This window comes from Dipodomys ordii, unplaced genomic scaffold (assembly GCF_000151885.1).
Source record: "Dipodomys ordii isolate 6190 unplaced genomic scaffold, Dord_2.0 Scaffold147, whole genome shotgun sequence".
Taxonomy (NCBI): Eukaryota; Metazoa; Chordata; class Mammalia; order Rodentia; family Heteromyidae; genus Dipodomys; species Dipodomys ordii.
The window spans coordinates 2373203-2386158 of record NW_012267363.1 but is presented as its reverse complement, the minus strand read 5'-3'; the positions used below and the strand labels follow the sequence as shown (position 1 = coordinate 2386158).

Sequence of the window (12956 nt, the reverse complement as noted above, 5' to 3'; positions counted from 1 at the left end):
TTTTTTTTTTTTTTTGTTGTTGTTGTGGGGCCTGAACTCTGGGTCTGGGCGCAGTCCCTCAGCTTTCAGCTCAAGGATAGCACTCTACCACCTGAGCCACAGCACTTCTGGCTTTTTCTGCTTATGTGGTGCTGAGGAATTGAACCCAGGTCCTCATGCATGCAAGGCAAGCACTCTACCACTGAGCCACCTTCCCAGCCCTTCTTTTACTTGAAAAACCATAGGTCAGCTGGGTGCCGATGGTTCATACCTGTAATCCTAGCCATTCAGGAGGCTAAGATATGAGGATCTCGGTTCAAAGCCAGCCCAGGCAGGAAAGTCTGTGAGATTCCAATTAATCTCCAATTAACCACCAGAAAACCATAAGTGGCCCTGTGGCTCAAGTGGTAGAGCACTTGCCTTGAGCTGAAGAGCTGAGGACAGTGCCCAAGCCCCAGGACAAAAAAAAGTACAGGTAAGACTCACACCTGTGGGCAGGGAAGATGGCTCAGTGGTAGAGCGCTTGCCTTGCATGCATGAAGCCCTGGGTTCGATTCCCCAGCACATCAACAAAAAGGAAAAAAGCTGGAAGTGGCGCTGTGGCTCAAGTGGTAGAGCGCTATCCTTGAGCTGAAGAGCTGAGGGACAGCTCCCAGGCCCAGAGTTCAGGCTCCAGGACGGGACCCCCCCCCCCCAAAAAAAAAACTCACACCTGTAATTCCACATACTCAGGAGGCTGATTCCAGGCTTGCGGTTTGAAGCCAGCCAGGGCAGGAAAGCCGGAGACTCATCTTCAGTTAACTACCAAAATCTGTTAGTGGAACTGTGCTTCAAGTGATAAGAGCACTAGCCTTAAGCACAGACTCAGGGACAGCACCCAGACTGAGTTCTTCAAGTCCCTATGTTAACATTAAAAAAAAAAAAAAACACCCAAGGCTAATGTCTGGGAATGTGGCTGAGGGATAGATTGCTTGCCTAGCATGCATGAAGACCAGGGTTCAATTCCTCAGCATATACAGAAAAAGCTGGAAGTGGCACTATGGCTGGAGTGTGTGCTGGCCTTGAGCAAAAAGCAACTCAGTGACAGTCCTCAGAACCTTAGTTCAAGCCTCAGGACTGGTAAAAACAATACCCAAGGCTTACCGTAACTTCACAGTGCCACTTCTGGCTTTTTTCTGCTTAGGTGGGTGCCAAGCAATGAAACCCAGGACCTCATGCATTCAAGGCAAGCACTCTACTGGAGCCACCTTTCCACCCCCACCCAAACTTCTTTACATGCACTTACCACACAGCTTCCACTTGTCTCTGAGAACCATTACCTTGGTTCCATTACAGCTATGTAAGTCCTGAAAATTCATTTGGTATACAAGCAGACACACAAGCTTCTAGATAACTGCCTGTGACCTATCTACCTGTACTGGTAATTTTGTATGGCCAAATGTCCAAATGACCCTTGGGAAAAAAAGGATCTCCACCCCAGTATTCCTGAAGACAAGACTACTTCCATATTCTAATGGAAATCTTATGTCTGAAAACCAGAAGTCTTAATGATGTACTGAATCAGTATGTCAGAAAACTGTCTTGTTAAACATTTTTACCAAGTGCTGAATTTAAAGATGCTCAGCAGGCATTCAACCAAAACATGGAAGGTATGAAGGTATGGCTCATCTGCATCCCTAAACCCCACAGAATCGTTTAACTTTCATTTAAATCCTGTTTACCCTTTAAATGTGTCATCCTTAAACAGCAAGTGATCTCACTTGTACTAATTTTAGTCATACCACCAATTCTGCTTTCACAAGCCACCCAGTTAGTTTTCATCATTACAAAATTTCATACCAGACACCAAATATGCTATCATGCAACAAAACCTTTATTAACATTTTGAACAGGTTCAGCTATTACTGAAACTGGTTAATTTCTAAACTTAAATTGGGGCAAATGGCTATAGTGCAGAGTAATGCCATCTTTGGGCACTGGGAGGGTAGACTGTAAAACTAATAGCCACCCCTGAGACGGAGAACCAGGTGCAGGGTGGACTCTTTCTGGATGTTGTAGTCAGAAAGAGTGCGGCCATCTTCCAGCTGCTTGCCTGCGAAGATCAGCCTCTGCTGGTCGGGAGGGATGCCCTCTTTATCCTGGATCTTGGCCTTCACATTCTCAATGGTATCACTGGGCTCCACCTCCAGGGTAATGGTCTTGCCGGTCAGGGTCTTCACGAAGATCTGCATACCACCTCTCAGACGCAGGACCAGGTGCAGGGTGGACTCCTTCTGGATGTTGTAGTCAGAAAGAGTGCGGCCATCTTCCAGCTGCTTGCCTGCGAAGATCAGCCTCTGCTGGTCAGGAGGGATGCCCTCTTTATCCTGGATCTTGGCCTTCACATTCTCAATGGTATCACTGGGCTCAACCTCTAGAGTGATGGTCTTGCCAGTCAAGGTCTTCACGAAGATCTGCATTCTGACCTGTAATTTTAAAATGTAAACATGTCATTTCAGGCTTTCACATTTACATATCTAAGTCCTTCAAAAACAATTTTATTTTCTGAAAACACATTAGCAACCTTTGTTTGTCATATAAAGTTATTAATTACAAAAGCTGTTTAGTTAAAAGCTGGCCTTCAGTGGCTCAAGTATGTAATCCTAGCCACTCAGAGACCTGAGGATCGTGTTTCGAAGCAACCGGGGCAGAAGTCCCAGAAACTCATCCCCAATTAACCATCAAAAAGCCAGAAATGGAGCTATGACTCAAATGGTGGCGTACCACAATTGAGCGCGGGGGAGGGGAGAAGGGGTGTGGGGGGGCGGTGGAAGCGGGGGAGGGGGGAAAAGGGAGAGGCCAAATTCAAAACCCACTGCCCGCACAAAACGAAACAAAAAAATCCAAAGTACTTTCTAGGCATCCAGCCTTCCTCCCTAACTGTTGGGTCTTTTTCAAAGTCTTCCCCTACCCCACACTTTACTTAAACCTTAGCAAGGTGATAAGTGGAAAATAAAACCAAACCACAGGGCCAAAAACTCCCACTAAAGAAAGGTGAAACGCAGGACCCACGTTGAGATTCAGTATTAAAGATATTCGGAAGCCACAGACCACCTCATTCCCTCCTTCCCCGTGGGAGGCAAGCGCAACGGATTCTCCATCCGTTAGGCGGCCGTTGGTCTCTGGCGCGCAGGCCGCCTCCTCTCCCCGCACGCAAACAAGGCCCACTATTCCGGCAAGGCCCGCGCCGCGTCACTCCCCGCCCCCCACCTCCGAGACTCACACACACCGACGAACCGGCGGCCTGACTTCACTTAAGGCCTCCTTTCCCACTCGTCCCTACAGGCCAGTACCTGTTACCGAAGACGAAGAGGCCGAGAATTGCCAATTATTTGGACACAGCACCGCAGCAGCTGCTCCTCACAGGGAAGTCGCCTTCTACAGCCTCGGCGCCGCGGGGCCGATATTTATGCGACGTCTGTTGCGTCACTTTTTACCTCTACGTATCCGCTGTCTCCGTGCGCCACTAAAAGTAGTTCCCCCGTCCACACCTTCCGTGGCGCCGTTAAGCCTCTCAATTCAGTTCCAAACTCCTCACAGATGAAATAAAGGGAACTAAGGAATTAAATCCCTTTTCTTTCAGCCTTCTCATCTTTTCCTTTACAAAAAAGGTGAAAAAATTACTAGGCGGATGGATTCATGTTAAAGGCTGCTTCCTCGAAAGCTCTGGAAACGTCCTTGCAGCGCCGGCGCTGATTGGTGAAACAGGTGAAGGCGAGGCCGGTGCTGATTGGTGGAGCGCGCGGCCGCTCCACTGTTGCTGGGCTCTGAGGTGCGGCGGTTAGGAGCCGACGTTGCTAAGGAATATTGCGCGTGCGCCACCGAGCGCGCCTTCCCGAAAGACCGGTATTTCCGGCTTGTGATGGAGGAGGGGTCTTTGGCTCCAGCCAAATCCCTTTTCGTTCTCGCTAGCACGACCGCCCCCCCTCCCCCACCCCCACTCTCTGTCCCCTGGGAAGGTGTCAGGCTGGGTCATCAGCCTGACTTTCCCAAGGAACGCTCTCAACATTTCCCCAGATAGATCCGTCTCCCCTCCTCTCCACCATTCTCTCCCCCCCCCCCCCCCCCCCCCCCCCCCCCCCCCCCCCCCCTCCCTGCCGCCACTTGGGTCCTGGGGTTGAAACAAGCGGGCTCAGCCGTCAACCCCGGAGAGAAAAGAAAAGCTTCCCTCCGGGGCTGGCCGCCGAGGCCCCCCAGCATAGACTAGATGCTTAGCAGCTCGGCGGCGCCCACCGCGGCTGTGAAGAACTTTCCTCACCCCCGTATTAAAAAGGCACGGCCCTCACGTTGGCGGGTTTTTCTCTCAGTCATGGGTCTAATCACAACTCTGTCGTCATAGGGCTTTTAGGTGCTTTTTTCGTGTTGAGACCTCGTCACAGAGCCAGGGTGCTCCGCAAACCGACTTCGGAGTGGAGCCGGCTGAGGGGATCCGGGCCCCGTGGTGGGGATCCGGGCCCCGTGGTGGGGATCGGGCCCGGTGGCGGGGCCTCTCCGAGGGGAGGCTTGGGCTCCAGGCGGCTCGCGGACTGGGCTTAGGTCTCGCCAAGCCTGTGGATCCCTTTTCCTTCCCTTGCTGCTTCTCTAGACTGAGGAAGGAGGAGAAATGACCAGGGATCCGAAAACCTAGCTCCAGAGACAGGGTGGGGTGGGGTTGGGGAGGGGGTCCTGTTTTTATGGAGCGTGTTTGTTTTTGGTGCTTGCGACTCGAAAGGTGGAGTTAATCAGTCAAGTTGGTTTGGCTGCTGGTTTGGTGATTAGCTAGGAATGTAAATCCAGGGTTGTTTGCAGGAGGCCTTCTTGCAGAGTCATGGGGTGGGTATGTATGTAAACATGAAATGGCTGTTTTCCTTTTGTCCGGCCTTGGCCCAGTGAGGAAGTGTTCTAGAAACTTGGATATTAATATGAATTAACTTTGGGCATTAGCATAACACTAATATTATTTTAGGCTGCCTAGCGTGCCCTGTCCAAGGCCTTATAGTTCGATTCCCCGTTCTGCCAAGAAAAAAAAAGGAGGGGGGGGTAACTCCTATGAATTAACACCTAGATAGCTTTCAGTTAGTAAAACTAGTCTTCTGTGAATTGAATAAGGAGAATGAAATAATTTTGAAAGTAATTTCAAATGACTTGGAGGTAATTACAAAGTGTTTAACACAGTGATTTTCGCCCCCATTTTTGTTAGCCTAACTGAATTGGAATTTGTTTGACCAATCGGCACTGCCTCTGGAATCATATGCGATGATGGATTGATTGAGCTGGAATGCAGAGCTCATGACTGGTGATGACTCCAACTGGAGTTCTAGCACTTGCCAGAATTCAGTTAGTCACACTGCTTCCTGGTTTATTGTTTTCTCAAAGTAGGTCATTTGGTTACCTCAGCACAGAAAAAAATGTTTTCAAAACGAAATCTTAAGCTATCCCTATGCAGTAAACAAGATGAACTTTTCTGATTACAAACAAAACTTTTTAGTAAGACACATCATTTCTGGTAATTCCAGAAGGTAATTTGTAATCAGAGTTTTTAAAAAAAAAAAAGTGAGGGGCTGGGAAGGTGGCTCAGTGGTAGAGTGCTTGCCTTGCATGCCTCAGGCCCTGAGTTCGGTTCCTCAGCACCACATAAGCAAAAAGAAAAAAGCCAGAAGTGGCGCTGTGGCTCAAGTGGTAGAGTGCTAGCCTTGAGCTGAAGAGCTGAGGGACAGCGCCCAGGCCCAGAGTTCAGGCCCCACGACCGGACCCAAAAAAAAAAAAATCAAGTGATGAGAATATTAAAGTCAGAAATTCAGAGGAATGTGACTTAGTGGTAAGAGTGTTTGCCTAGCATGCATAAAGCCCTGGTTTCAGTTCCTCAGTACCACATAAACAGAAAAAGCTGGAAGTGGCACTGTGGCTCAAGTGGTAGAATGCTACCCATGAGCAAAACTCAGGGACAGTGCCCAGGGCCTGAGCTGAAGCCCCACCACTGGCTAATAATAATAATAGAAACTCACTAATTAACACAGTACTTGGCACTGTAATCAAATATTAGTGAGTTACATTTTTTCCTTTTGTTCAGCTAAAGTTATGCTATCCTTAGGCACTAAAACACAGATCAAAAAGGCAATATTGTATTTAATGGCCATGAACAAATGGTTTCTTGGAAATTGAAGGGAAACTGAAGATATGATTTTCTTGGGCTCTAGTTTCTCTTCAGATCATATTAAATCTTTTGCTGTTTTTTATTTGGCTAGATGGCCCTTCATAACAATTTGTTATGAACTAAAACCAATTTAAACAGTTATTTTCTTGGCATCAGTTGATACTTAAAATACTGTGTTTGTAGTTTGTCATTGTATTTCATATTTCCACTAAGTTCTAAAACTTACTCTTACTTTATTATGTTAGAAATTTTGGTATTGAATGTCCAAATGATTGCAGAGCAAAATTCTGTATTGTCTTCATTTCAGGCCCCAAAATTATAGAAATTATTTAAATGTATTGTTTAGACTGCGTGGGTTGGGTGCACTTGTAATCTTAGCACTGAACAGACTGGACAGACTGATCTGAGTATAAATACAGGGAGTTAAAGGCCAGCAGCCTAGGCTATGTAGTGAGGCCCTGTCTAAAGCCAAACAAAAATATTTACTTGGGCTCTGTGGTAGAGTGCTTACCTAACATGCACAAGGCCACTCTGGTTACTGTTGCTAGTACTGCAATAAAACAAAAACAGCATGTAGGCGCTGGTGGCCCATACCTGTAATCCTAGCTGCTCAGAAGGCTGAGATTTGAGAATCTCCAGCCTGAATCCCTGAGGTTCTTCAATTAACCACAGGAGAAAAAAACAAAACAAGTGGAGCTGTGGCTCAAAGTTGTAGAATGAGCTGGGTGCTGATGGCTCACACCTGTAATCCTAGCTACTCAGGAAGCCGAGATCTGAGGATCACGGTTCAAAGCTAGCCTTGCAGGACAGGCCGTGAGACTCTTATCTCCAATAAACCACTAGAAAACCAGAAGTGGCACTGTGGCTCAAGTGCTAGTATGTTAGCCTTGAGCTGAAGAGCTGAGGGACAGCGCCCAGGCCCAGAGTTCAAGCCCTACCATCTACCAAAAAAAAAAAAAAAAAAGATTGCTAGAGCAGGTACTGGTACTGTACCACTTGAGCTACTTTGTCAACCTCTTTTTGTGTTATTTTTGAGATTGGGCCTCAATTTATGCCAAGGACATCAAACCTATTTGTGTTTCCCTAGCCACTGAGATGTTAGGCATTTCCTATCTGGCTTAGCCATTGGTTGAGAAGGAATATGTTAGGTTCCTCCCTACCTCCCAGAAAGAAATGGCCCCTTCCCTATTATTCTCCCTTGGTGCACACATGGCCCCTTCTCTAGAAGTCCCTGCCCAGGTAATTGGCACACTTACACTTGGGAGCAGTGGGAGGTCCTCCAGACTCTGAGGTCTTCACTGTGGCCACACCTCCTCCTGCCTTCTCCCTATATATCAGTTTTCCATCATTAGTTCTCCCCCTTTTTGCTCCTGGACCCCTTGCAACCTTTCCCTTTGCCCTTTGCCCCTTGCCCCTTATTCCTCTGTTCCCTCTCTTCCTCTCCCCTTCTGCCCCTGCATCCCTTGAACCCCCTGCATGCCTCCATTTTGTGCAGGCTGGCAGCATTCTCAAACTCTTTTCTGACAGAACCATGTGGTGGTGGTCTTTTGGCTGACCCTTACATAATAGAACTTTTTTTTTTTTTTTGCCTGGCTTGGCCTGGAATACCAAACCTTAGATCTCTGCCTTCCAAGTAGCTAGGATTACAGGCATGAGCCACCATGCCTAGCATTTAAAAAATTGTGTGTGTGTGTGTGTGTGTGTGTGTGTGTGCTCGCACCAGTCTGGGGTTTGAACTCAAGACCTGGAACTATCCCGGAGCTTGTGTGTGTGTGTGTGAGTGTGTGTGTGTGTGTGTGTGTGTGTGCTCACACCAGTCTGGGGTTTGAACTCAAGACCTGGAACTATCCCGGAGCTTTGCTCAAGATTAACATTCTACCATTTAAGCACAGCTCTACTTCTGACTTTCTTGTTTGGGTAGTTAATTGGAGTAGAGTCTCATGGACTTTACTGCCTGGATTGGCTTGGGACCTCTATTCTCAGATCTGGAGTAGCTAGGATTACAGGCATCAGCTCTTGTGCCCAGCTTACATTTGACTTTTTTTTTTTAGTCGGTCGTGGGGCTTGAACTCTGGGCCTGGGCACTGTCCCTCAGCTCTTCAGCTCAAAGCTAGAGCTCTACCACTTGAGCCAAAGCACCACTTCCGGTTTTATGGTTGTTTATTGGAGATAGTCTCATGGACTTTTCTGCCCCGGCTGGCTTTGAACCTCAATTCTCAGGTCTCAGCCTCCTGAGTAGCTAGGATTACAGGCATGAGCCACCAGCGCCCGGCTTAACATAATATTTGGATTGGGTAAAACTACCAGATTCCACTGTGTCTATGTATGTTGTATTAATTTGTTTATTTTTTGGTGCTAATAGTTTCACTTGAATGCAGGATCTCATGCTCTCATTTTTTTCATTCAAGCCTGGCACTTTACCACTTGACTATGCCAGCTTTCTGTTGGTTAATTGGAGATTAAAGTATCATGAACTTGTTTAGTGCCTGTGGTTCACGCCTGTAATCCTAGTTACTTAGGAGGCTGAGAGATTTGAGGATTGCCATTCAAAACCAGTCCAGGCAGGAATGTCTGTGAGACTCTTTTCTTTTTTCTTTTGGTCCAGTTGTGGGGCCTGAACTCTGGGCCTGGGCACTGTCCCTCAGCTCTTCAGCTCAAGGCTAGCACTCTACCACTTGAGCCACAGCACCACTCCCGGCTTTTTTCTTTTTGCTTGTGGGGTGCTGAAGAATTGAACCCACGGCCTCATGCATGCAAGGCAAGCGCTCTACCACTGATCCACCTTCCCAGCCTTGTGAGACTATCTCCAAAAAAACACCAGAAAACCAGAAGTGGTGCAGTGGCTGAAGTGGTAGAGTGTTCGCCTTGAGTTGAAGAGTTCAGAGACAGCACCCAGGCCCAGAGTTCATGCCCCAACACCGACCAAAAAAGTATCAGGAACTCTTCTCCCTACCTAGTTTCAATCCTCAGATCTCAGCCTCTGAGTGGTTAGGGTCAGAGGTGTGAGTCATTAGGGCCCAGCTAAATCTTCCCACCACCTACCACTATTGTGGGACTTGAACTGTGGGCCTGGGCTCTTTCTCTGAGCTCTTCATCTCAAGGCTAGCACTCTACCACTTGAGCCACAGTGTCACTTCAGTTTTCTGGTGGATAATTGGAGACAAGAATCTCACGGACATTCCTGCTCTTGCTGGCTTTGAACCATGATCCTCAGATCTCAGCTTCCTGAATAGGATTGTAGGCATGAGCCACTGGCACATGGCTAAATCTCTTGATTCTTTTTTTTTTTTTTTGTGCTAGTCCTGGGGCTTGAACTCAGGGCCTAGATGCTATCTTTGAGCAATTATGCTCAAGGCTAGCATTCTATCACTTGAGCCACAGCTCTACTTTTAACTTTTTGGCAGGTAATTTGAAATAAGAGTCTCACGGAGGGGCTGGGAAGCTGGCTCAGTGGTAGAGTGCTTGCCTCGCATGCATGAGGCCCTGGGTTCGATTCCTCAGCACCACATAAGCAGGAAAAAAAAGCCAGAAGTGGCGCTGTTGTTCAAATGGTAGAGTGCTAGCCTTGAGCTGAAGAGCTGAGGGACAGTGCCCAGGCCCAGAGTTCAGACCCCATGACTGGACCCCACTCCCCCCCCCCAAAAAAAAGAGTCTCATGGACTTTCCTGCTGGGCTGGCTTCAAATCATGATTCTCAGCCTCGTGAATAGGTAGGATTACAGACATGAGTCACTGGTACCTGGCTGTATGTTCTTAAAGTTTGAATTTTTATTTTCTTTGTTCCAGTTCTAGAGCTTGAACTCAGGGCTTGAGTGCTGTCTTTAAGCTTCTTTTGCACAAACCTAGCACTCTGCTACTTGGACCACAACTCTACTTCTGTTTTTTTCCTGAGTAGTTTATTGGAGATAAGAGTTTGATGGACTTTTCTACCTGAGCTGGCTTGGAACCACTATCTTCAGATTTCAGCCTCTTGAGTAGCTAGGATTACAGGTGTGAGCTACCAGTGCCCAGCTGAAGTTTGACATTTGAGCCTAGAGAAAGATACTTCATCATTCATATATTGCAGATGGGTGTGGAAGAAACATTGGAATTGCTGATGAATAGGATCTCTGTCTACACCTCCCTCCACCACCAGAGCCATGTTCATAGTGCCAGTAAGGGATTGTTGTACAGCTATCGCCCTCACAGTTGTTTCAGGATGTACTTGAGTTAATATATTTGACTTTAGAAAAAAGCATGGTGTATATATTGATAAGGTTCGTGATCAAAGGACCAAGGCTAACACAAAGCAAAAGTTAAGCAAAGCTTTTATTTTGCGCCAAGCATGGAGAATTGAACTGATGGGTCAGAGCCGTGTCTATGGAGAGAGCAACCCCTCCCAGTCTTACAGGCTAGCTTTTATAGAGCAAAACCACAAATCATAAACTAACTGTAAGCATGAGCTAATCTTACTTCTATTGGTTAAAACAGAAGGGTTACATATGTGCTTTTTACTGATTGGACGCCTCCACCTGACCTGACTTTCGCCTTTGTTTTTCTGGGCTGTTAATGAGGCAAACAAGCAAGATTACAGAAGCAAATCATAGCAGAAACATAGCCTTGAGGCACAGAAGCATAGGCAAAACATAAACTTGACTTGGTCAGCATGACCAATACTATCAATGTTATTGACACTATTACAAAAATGATTTTTATTAAAAGCTCCTGACTAATATAACAACTCAGTGCAGCTGGTGATAAGCCTCAAGGTTGTCAGTAGCCTTCTGCAAAGCTGCCAGCTTGGTAAACTTGACTGAGGGGGAGAGTTCTTTTGCTTTTTAGCAAGGATGGAGCAGGGACAATGGTTGACTACTGGCAGCCTTTGTCAAGGGAGTTACTTTGGCTAAACTGGGCCTAACATAGATGTTTGATAAATTCTAGTTACTATTATCCATCTTGAAAGGCAAGAAAACTTAGTAAAAGTATAAAATGGAATGTCTGTATTTTAACCTCTGAACTCCATAATTTACTAATTATATAACCAAAGGTTAATGGTTTAACTTGTCTAGACCTTAGTTTCATCATGTATATGCTATAGTAACTGTACCTAGCTCATAAAGATTTTAAGAGTGTTTTCCCAGTGTTGGGAATGTTGCAGTGTTGGTCTAGGGTATGCTAAGCAAGTGCTGTCACTGAGCTATATCTATAGGTTTTTTTCTCCTTGAATAAGGGATCTTACCATGGTTGTCCAAATTGGCTTCAAACTCCTAGGCCCAAGCTTTCCTCTTGCCCAAGCCTCTCAAACTCTGGGATTACAGGTATTTGTCATTATACCCAGCTTCAGTTTTTTCACTTTTTTTTTTTTCTGATATTGGAACTTGAACTCAAGGCAAGCTGGGTACTGGTAGGTCATGCTTGTAATCCTAGCTACTCAGCAGGATCTCAGTACCAAACCAGCCTGGACAGAAAAGTCCAGGACTTTTCCAATTAATCAGCAGAAAAGCTTGACTGGAGGTGTGGCTGAAGTGGTAGAGTATAAACCTTGAGCAAAAAATGCCAAACAAGAGCTAAGGGCCTGAATTCGAGAGAGAGAAAGAGATATAGTAATAGAGAGATATATAGTGATGGAGAGAAAGAAAAGGAGAGAAGAGGAAAAGGGGGAAAGAAGAAAAGAGAATGGGAAGAGAGGGAGGAAGGAGGGGAAAGAGAGACCATCCATAACTTTGGTTACCTGGAGTACATGTATTCACAGTGATTAGTACTAGAATGGGGTTGAACCATAATAGAGCATTCTGCAGTGCTGGAAATGTTCTGTATTTACCATCCAATAGAGCCACATGTAGTGCTGAGCACTTAAAATATGGCTAGTGAGCTTGAATAATTGATTTTTTTTGGGGGGGTGGGTGGGTTGCAGGGTTTGAACTCAGGGCCTGGGCACTGTTCCTCTGCTGTTCAGCTCAAGGTGTGTGCTCTACTACTTGAGCCACAGCGCCACTTCCAGTTTTCCAGTGGCTTGTTGGAGATAAGGACTTTCCTTGCTGGGGCTGGCTTTGATCTGCAATCCTCCTATCTTAGCCTCCTGAGTAGCCATAATTAAAGGTGTGAGCCATCAACGCCCCGTAGAATTGAATTTTAAAATACATTTAACTTTAAAGAGCCAAACATAGCTGGTGCCTACCACATTAGACAGCCTAGATATAGAAAGAACAGAAAAAGATGAAATACAATGGAAGAAACAAATTAGGATCAGATTAGTAATTAGGAATATACTGATTTTGAATGTGATAAGATGCCATTTCACAATCTCTAGGTTGGCAAAAATTAAAAATCAAGTTGGGTGCCAATCTGAGATCTGAGGATTGCACTTTGAAGCCAGCCCATCTGAGATAAGTCTGTTAGACATCTCCAATTAACCACCAGAAATCAGGAAGTGGTGCTGTGGCTCAAATAGGTAGAATGCTAGCCTTGAGTGAAAAAGCTCAGGGACAGCTACCAGGCCCTGAGATCTATCTAGCTCCATGACCAACCATAAATAAATAAATAAAATCTAAAGATTTTTAAATTATATAACTCTTTTCTATAGTCTTCCTAGTGATTACTCATTTTTCCTCCTTTAAATGTTTCTACCTAGAGGAAAATACTTTTTTTTTTTCTTTTGTCGGTCATGGGGCTTTAACTCTGGGCCTGGGTGCTGTCCTCAGCTCTTCAGTTCAAGGCTAGTGCTCTACCACTTGAGCCCCAGCCACTTCTGGTTTTCTGGTGGTTTATTGGAGATGAGTCTTTTTTTTTTTTTGGTCCGGTTGTGGGGCCTGAACTCTGGGCATGGG

General features: G+C 46.1%; 1 protein-coding gene across 1 annotated transcript; it reads right to left on the bottom strand.

Annotated features, from left to right (window-relative positions):
- Window positions 1–1829: 1829 nt before the first annotated feature.
- On the bottom strand, window positions 1830–3407 carry Ubb (ubiquitin B). The gene is made up of 2 exons (XM_013032046.1): window positions 3312–3407; window positions 1830–2444 (listed from the first exon to the last, which is right to left on the bottom strand). The coding sequence occupies exon 2, from the start codon at window positions 2436–2438 to the stop codon at window positions 1977–1979; it is 462 nt and encodes a 153-aa protein (XP_012887500.1). The 5' UTR covers window positions 2439–2444; window positions 3312–3407; the 3' UTR covers window positions 1830–1976.
- Between the last annotated feature and the right edge of the window lie 9549 nt (window positions 3408–12956).